The sequence below is a fragment of the Gastrolobium bilobum genome, unplaced genomic scaffold (genome assembly GCF_033153095.1).
Source record: "Gastrolobium bilobum isolate Gb01-03AN ecotype WA unplaced genomic scaffold, APGP_CSIRO_Gbil_v1 utg14062, whole genome shotgun sequence".
Lineage (NCBI taxonomy): Eukaryota > Viridiplantae > Streptophyta > Magnoliopsida > Fabales > Fabaceae > Gastrolobium > Gastrolobium bilobum.
In genome coordinates, this window is record NW_026898155.1 from 212,016 (window position 1) to 220,467 (window position 8,452).

The 8,452-nt window shown below is 29.7% G+C and overlaps 1 protein-coding gene across 1 annotated transcript; it reads left to right on the forward strand.

Annotated features, from left to right (window-relative positions):
* The first annotated feature begins 7,592 nt into the window (after positions 1-7,592).
* Positions 7,593-8,111, forward strand: LOC133313336 (leucine-rich repeat extensin-like protein 1). Its single transcript, XM_061514702.1, has one exon. The coding sequence runs from the start codon at positions 7,593-7,595 to the stop codon at positions 8,109-8,111; it is 519 nt and encodes a 172-aa protein (XP_061370686.1).
* The last annotated feature ends 341 nt before the right edge of the window (positions 8,112-8,452 follow it).

Sequence of the window (8,452 nt, forward strand, 5' to 3'; positions counted from 1 at the left end):
TTGTTTTTTTAATGGGCTACCCAACTCGTTTTAAACATTATGTGATGTCTTAGAATTGTTATGATATTTAATTTTTAAAGTTCTAAACTTATAAATATTATATTTATAGTTTAAAGTTAAATATATTATTGTATTATTTAATAATAAATTTGTAATACTTTTTTTAATAGATTAATTTATCATTTAATATATTACATATTTTTTTGAAATATTAGACTCTGATTAAATCAATTAAAATTGAATCTAATTAAATGACAGGTTTAGTTACCAAAAAAAAATAAAAAATTCTCATGTTGGAGGGAATAAAATTATCTCATATACACATAAAAGTATATGAGACCATGAGAAAAGAAGAAAAAAAAAAGAAAAAAAAAACATGAGCCCTATACAATTTTATATATATGTAGGAGATAAAATTCTCTATTATGATATGAAAAATACTAATTCCTATATTATATTATCCAAATAAAAAAGTATAGTCTTGCGTAATCATGTATGTCCTTATATTTTAAAAAACAATTAAATATCGATTGCCACAAACTCTTCAGATTAGAAGTTTGTTTGAAATTCTCCGGAAAGTGGGCACTATGTAGTGGGGACAGAGAGCAGCGGAAGTACTGAATATTGTTCCGGTGAAAAATCAATACCTGCCTGCCCAAAAGGAGAAAAATATAAGACACGCCAAAAAAGTTTGTTGGATGGTTGGTGCTTTCTTTGACATTCATTATTCTTGTTACTCTTCCTCCTCCTAACAAATAAAAAAACAAGCCCACAACATATTAATTTATCCGGTTTGGCTCAGTGCCTAATAAACAAGTCACTGTTTTATTTTATGAGTTGTTTTAAAAGACATAGAATTGTGTTATTTTAAGTGAGAGAAAGATACAATGAATAAAAATTATAAGGGAAAAAAGTGAATGATTTTTTTAATTTAAATTTTAAATAAAAAATATTAGTTTATGTTTTTCTCTCACTTAAAATGACACAATTCTATATCATTTAAAATGATAAATATTATCCCCATATTTTATTCACCATTTTATTATTTACAAAGTGCCATATGTTGAAACGACATCTCTCCCCGAATATAATCATAAATCATTAACTCGTCAAGTGAAGCACATAAATTCGACATTTAGAGGTTGGCCTATTATCAACAAGTTGGCCCTATTCGCAAAAAATCAAAAAAATGCAGAAAATGAAGAAAAAGAAAAAAAAAAAACACGATACTTTTTAACATGAAAAATTACCTTTAAGACATAGTAATAAAAGTTACGGAACCTAATCTAAAAAAACTTTCATTATAAGAATAATGAATTACAATAATTTTTTCCTAGTAAGCATACACACACAAACTTCACCTAACAATGGTAGTATACAAAAATTTTCTCCGAAAATGTCACTCATTCAAACTTTTCTTCATACGAATACATAAACTAACAAATCTTATGTGTCTCAACTAAAGTGTCTAACCCCCACACGAATGAGTTTTATCATTGAGATGATTGTTCATATATTGAGTCAGGTACCAACAAATACCATGCCATTAAACATCGAATAAAGAATAGTAGAATACCAAGAGCAACCTCCAATCATCCTTGGAACCCAAAAATAAATAAATAATAATAACAATACACGAAACAAACAAGATATAGATCAAATCAGATAAAATATCTCTTACTTCATATTAATTTTAATAATGAAAACAATTTATCACCTTTAATTCAGCAAATATGTTATTTCAATTGTAATATGGAAAATAATTTCTCATAATTAATTTAACAATTAATCTATTTACATGTCTGATTGGAGCAAATCAAGAATCTCCGAAATCATTTGATTGGTTGCACATACTAAAAAAATTAAGTGTTTAATATTTTTCATGTTACATGAGATAAATTTATTTCTTACGTATAGACCTATACGAGTCATGTGAGCAAAAGATAAAATATGAATTCGATACATTACGTATAAAAAATAATTTTATTTTGTACAATATAACAAAAAATAATAGTGGGGAAAGAGTTTACTATGTCACTACTTACTTTTGACCCTTTGCCCTATAAGTACGATCCACCTCCATTATTGATTGTAAGTAGTAACCGTAAGGCTTTTGAGTGTGACTGTGCGGTGTAAGAAGTGAAGAAAAAAAGATGAATAGCTTTCAAATGTGGATTGCGTTTCTCTTGACTTTGTTACTATGCAATTCATGTGTTTCTGTGAACTCCTATCCCTCTCTGACCTCTTTCTCAAATCCTCAAGAGGGTGGTGAATACATGGGCCTCAAAGCCAAGTCATGCACACCACCAGCGGGCAACCGGCATACGCCGCCACTTCCTCCAAAATATAGGCCACGTAAGCCTCCACCACCGGCGGCGTTCTATTTCTTCTCACCACCACCACCGGCGGCATTCTACTTCTTTTCTCCCCCACCACCTAGCCCTCCTCATTCTGCTAAACTTCCAAGGTCGCTGGGCCCGTTAACAGTTCCACCACCACCGTATGGGGTAATTTGATTTGGCATATAGCATCGCTGAGAGTGCTTCAAAAGGCTTAGGCGAAGAGTAAATGTTATGGTTAACCTATAATAATAAAGGGTTTTATATTTCTCATGCAATATGAGAATTGAATTCTCACAAAAAGCATGTGGGATCATATGTTAGAAAAAATTATATGTAGAACCTACGTTGGCATGGAAATCGAAGGGTGTGTAGGAAAATTCAAATTCTCATGTTAAATGAAAATTATAAAACCCAATAATAAATACTTCACTTTTTCTTCCACTTTGTCAGAGCTTCCTGTTCTAGTAAAAATATTATTTTGTAATTTTTCTTATTGTTATTCTGGAAGGTGCTAAACGGGTTTATTTGAGGTGAAAAAGTTTGCCAATTTATAATGATGTTTCTAAATTATTAAGAACCTCACTTGTTGGGTTCATTATCCGAATTTTTATTTTATTTTTACAATTTGTTAGAAGATTAAAGTCTCTGGTATTTTTTTTTTTAAAAATATTTTATTTGACTGAATAAATGTAATTTTAATTTATAACATAATAATAGTTAGCTTATTTATGTTTTTAATTTTGAAAATAATAATAATTATTTATATATGATCCTAGTTAATATTTGTATAGAAATGAGAAAGAAAATATAATTTTGGACGGATGGCCGGAGCCCGGAATTGTATCACACAACAGCATCTTGGCGATTCAGCTGGCATAGGTGGTTGTTTTGTAATATATTCATATAAAACAACTCCAAGACTACATAATTGGAAATGCATGATCGGGATCCACTAGGATGCCTAGTGGTGTGGGGTATGTGTTAGGTGTTTGTAGTATAGTGGTGTGTGTTCAATTCCTATGTAATGTAAAAATAAAAATAAAAATGCATGATCGGTAAACTAAATTTATCAGAGCTCGTGTTACGAATTTAGATGTTAATAAATAGGGAAAAATGTATTTTATTTTAAATTATATAAATTGTGTCATTTTATAGACACAAAGAGATGTAAGTTCCAAGGATATCAAAAAAAAAAAAAAAATGTAAGTTTCACTGAAAAAATAAAGAAAAAAAATTAAAATGTGAATCCCATCGCTTTATGTCTATGAAATGATACAAGTTATGTTATTTAAAATGACACACATTTTTTTCTAAGAAATATTTATTAAATAATATTGGGTTTATAAACCTGTTCATCAATTTAGTTTTTTTTAATTTGCCTCGAATAATTGAAAATCGCTTCAAGAGGGCCCGGTAGATCCGTTGTTTGCTTCAGAGTACTGTCACGTTGGCCCAAATCAAGTAAACCGCGTATTGTTTTTTGACTCTCAAATTCCATGGACCATTTAATATATTGCTGGGCTAAGATCTTTTGAGTATGGTGCGAATTTTTTATCACCGTCCGTCTTTCATCATGCACTGTTTGACCAATCTAAGAATTAACATGAAAATTGACTTTAAATGGGACTCAACATGAGATATAGGATTTATAAAGTGAGATGCCTAGTACTTTTGGCATCATATAAACGCAATTCCGTTAAAAAAAAAAAAAAAGGAAAGAAAGAAAGAAAAAAGCACACATACATGGAGAGAGAGAGAAAATTTTCCAAGTAAAATGCCCTGGTTGATAATATGATTTTTTTAATAAAGTATAATTTCTATATTTTTTATTTTTTTATAGTGGTGGTGGGAGATAATTTTTTAACTAAGAAAGAAGGTGACGTTCTCATTTTGATCGTTGAAATCAATGTTATAAAAATCGCCTGGCCAGGTCGACTCAGAAATCGGAACCGGTCAGGTAATCAGTTCGATTTTTATATTGGACCGGCCATGTTACAGAATCGGTACGACCCGATCGGTTTTAATAAAAATCGATGACCCGATCGGTTCAACCGGTGATCCAGCTCGGTCTATATAAAAAAAAACTAATTTATTTTTCTAAATTAATGTCTTCTTTTTTTATTCTCAAACACAAATGATTTGTTTTCTTTTGAAATATTTGAGTAATATGTAACTTATTAACTTAGATAGATTATGTACCTACAACATTAATATTATCTTGATTATGTAATATGCAGATAATTTTGATTTGATTTACAGTTAAAGATGTCATTTACTGAACCTGAAACACTAGTATCACAAATATTATATGTTTGATTAATTTTTTGTTGGACAATGATGTGTAATTTATTATTTTCATATTAAAATATTTGAAATTGGTATATTTTTTTACAAATATTTAAGTATATTTATAATCTTTTTAATATAAATTATAGATTTACATATACTTATTGAGACATGCGGTTAAACTAGTATCCCACTGGTTGAACCAGTGATCCAATAACTCAGTATCTCAACCAGATAAATAACCGAGTCGAATTTAATAACATTCGTTTGAAATACAAAATGAAACGCGTTGAATGAGAAATCCCGCAATAAATTTGTGACACAGCTGCTTTCCTGCCTTGTTTACGCATGATTAGCGTTATACCACACACCATAGTTTCCACTGGACAGATAACGGGGTATATTTGTACCACACACCATAGTTTCCACTGGACAGATAACTTTTTATTTGGGTTTAAATTGAAATTTGGCCTTTCTACCAATTTTTTTTTTAATTTGGCATAAATTATTAAATAAAATAAGATTTAAAATCATAAATAATTATTCTTTGGACACAATCTTTTGGATTACTGAAAATTCTAAAAAATGTTTTATTATTAGTAATGACAATTTAATGATTTATTTGGGAATATATATTTTTTTATAGAGAAATAAAGACAAAGCTAATCATAAAGTGTCTTTATGGATAACAAATTTGTATTTTTGAATTTATAAGAATTTTAAAATATTACATTGTTAATTGTTATTTAATTTAATTCATTTGTTCTTAATTTCAAATTTAATATAATTTATGTATAGTCAGAAAATGAGGTGGGAAAAGGAGAAAAATTTAGGATGAAAGTTTGAACTTTGGAACGAGTAAAAATTACGACGAATCCCGCTGAATATGACAGCTGGATGAATTCTGTGATGGAATGGTATCAACTATCAAGTCTTTAAATTATATTCCTTGAATTGTGTATCGAGTGATCAAATCATATACCTTGCTCATCACCCTCTCAATTAAAACATACAAATAGTTTACCAGAAAAAAATAAAACGTAGAAATAGAATACAATTCAATCATCCTTGGAGCAATCCGAAAGCACATTTATAGTATGAGTTTTATTATTCTCTTTTTATGAGAGAAGTTTAACCTCAGGTTACGGTAAAAAAATTAATTTATTATTTTTTAAATAAAAATTATTAATTTATGGTAATTTTAAAAATAATTGTACATTTATTGCACAATATCACGTCCAATTTGGACGTCATCAATCATGTCTAAATTGGGCGTCAATCAAGAGGCAATCACGCCTAATTTAGGCGTCACTCATCAGATGTTGACACGTGTCACATTTTTTTAAAAAAAAAAATTAACAATTTAATTGTAAAATTTATTAAGGCTATAACTTTTGACTCGGTTATCCAAATCAGGTAATTCTTTTTTTGATTCCACATAACTTTTCAAGATCTACGTAATGACATCTCATTTGACATATTTTATTTCTCACAAGTACAATTTAAATTTGCAAGAAAGGTATTATAAGAGTGGTTAAACCCAGAAGTCTCTGAGTTATGAGTTTGTTATTTAATATAAAGAATAAATCAAGATTTGATGTATGATTTAAATAAAAAAAGTAAAAAAAATTATTTTTATTATAAAAATATTTGGTTTGTGATTTAAATTAAAAATAACAATTATTATTAATAAGAAAAACAAAATAAATATTTTATTTGTGATTTAAACTCAAAAATCAATTTAAAAAATCTGTATTAATAAAGGAAATAATTAAATAAATATTGTAAATCTCTAAAGAAGAAGGATTTTATTTTTGAAAAACATTCATAAGCCATCATTAATTTCAGACCACGAATCAAATCACAAACCCAGTACTCACAGGCTTCTGGGTTTAACAGCTCTTATAATATCATTCTTGCAAATTTAAATTATGTTTGTGAGAAATAAAATATATCAAATGAGATGTCATTGTGTACATCTCGAAAAATTATGTGGAATCAAAAAAAGAATTACCTGATTTTGATACTCAACTCAAAAGTTATTGCTTTCAGAAGTTTTACGATTAAATTGTTAATTTTTTTTTTGGAAAAAAAATGTAACACGTGTCAACACCTGATAAGTGATGCTTAAATTAGACGTGATTGACGCTTGAGTGACGTCCAATATAGGCGTGATTGGTGATGACCAAATTGAGCGTAATATTGTGCAATAAATATATAATTATTTTCAAAACTATCATAAATTCGTAATTTTTTATTTAAAAAACAATATATCAATTTTTTTGCCTAGACTCATCCATTTGAGTTTTTCTTTTTTCTTTTTTCTTTTTTTTTATATGTGCGGTACATTTTTTATTGTCTTTGCTACAAGCTTGAAACTTCTACTATGAAAGGAGAAGTATAAACCCCTTATAATATACACAAGAAGAAAAAATCAATATAGAAAATAATATAGATCAAATAAGAAAAAGTATAACCTACTACATATTCATTTAATAGAAAAAATAATTATCATCATTAATTCAACAAATGTGTGATTTTAATTGTAATAAGGAAAACAATTTCTGAAAATTAATTTAGTAATTATGAGAACTTTTTGGATACTAATGTAATACCCACATTTCATACTAAAAGGGAAAAAAAAAATTGGGATTTAAAGAAAATTATAAATAAAAACTAGGGTGAAAATGGAAAAAAAAAAAATCACTATTTAAGAAAGAAATACGATACTACTAAATGCATTGAAAAAAATTCCCCTATTTATACGTCTGATTGGAGCAAATCAAGATTCTCCCAAATCATTGATTGGTTGTTCATACTAACAAATTAATAGATGGAAATGGGTGGACTATGTCACCGCTTTTGACCCTTTGCCCTATAAGTACGTACCATACACCTCCATTTTTATTGTAACCCTAAGACTTTTGAGTTTTGAGTGTGGTGTAACGAGTGAAGAAAAAAAATATGAGTAGCTTTCAAATGTTGATTGTGTTTCTCTTGGCTCTGTTACTCTGCAATTCATGTGCTCCTGTCTACTCCTACACCACCATGCCCTCTTTCTCAAACCCTGAAGAGGGTGAATACATGATGGACAACGAAGAATACATGGACAGCGAAGCCAAACCATGGACAACACCAGCCAGCAACCAGCATATGCCGCAGCTGTCTCTTCAATTTATGCCAAGCAAGACTCCACAACTGGCGGGATCACCACCACCGGCGTCATTCTTCTTCTCATCACCGCCACCACCATCATCACCACCGCCACCACCGTCGTCATTCCTCTTCTCCTCACCGCCACCACCATCGTCACCACCACCGCCACCGTCGTCGTTCCTCTTCTCCTCACCGCCACCACCGTCACCACGACTGGGTTCATTCTACTTCTTCTCTCCTCCACCTCCTAGCCCTGCTCGTACTCCTAAACTTCCAAGGTCTATGGGCCCGTTAACAATTCCAGCACCACCGTTTCTGCTTGCTTGATTTGGCGTGGCATCACTGAGAGTGCTTCAAAAGGCTTAGGCGCAGAATAAAAGTTATTTTTAACTTATGTCACTCTTTTTCATTTTCCCATTGTCAAAGTAAACTGTTCTAGCAAAAATATTACTTTATAATTTTTGTTAATTGTTATTCTGAAGGTGCTAAATGTGTTCATTTGAGGTGAAAAGTTTGCCAATTTATATTGAGGTTTCTAAATTCCAAATACCTTTACTATATTTTTTAGCAGTAGGATGATACAAAAAACCAATAACAATTATTTTAATTTTTGAAAACTTCAAAGATTGTAAAATAGTAAAGTATGCCGGTAAATAATTTAAAAAATG

Coding starts and splice junctions, on each gene's coding strand:
- LOC133313336 (XM_061514702.1), top strand. CDS start 7,593: ATGAGTAGCTTTCAAATGTTGATTGTGTTTCTCTTGGCTCTGTTACTC.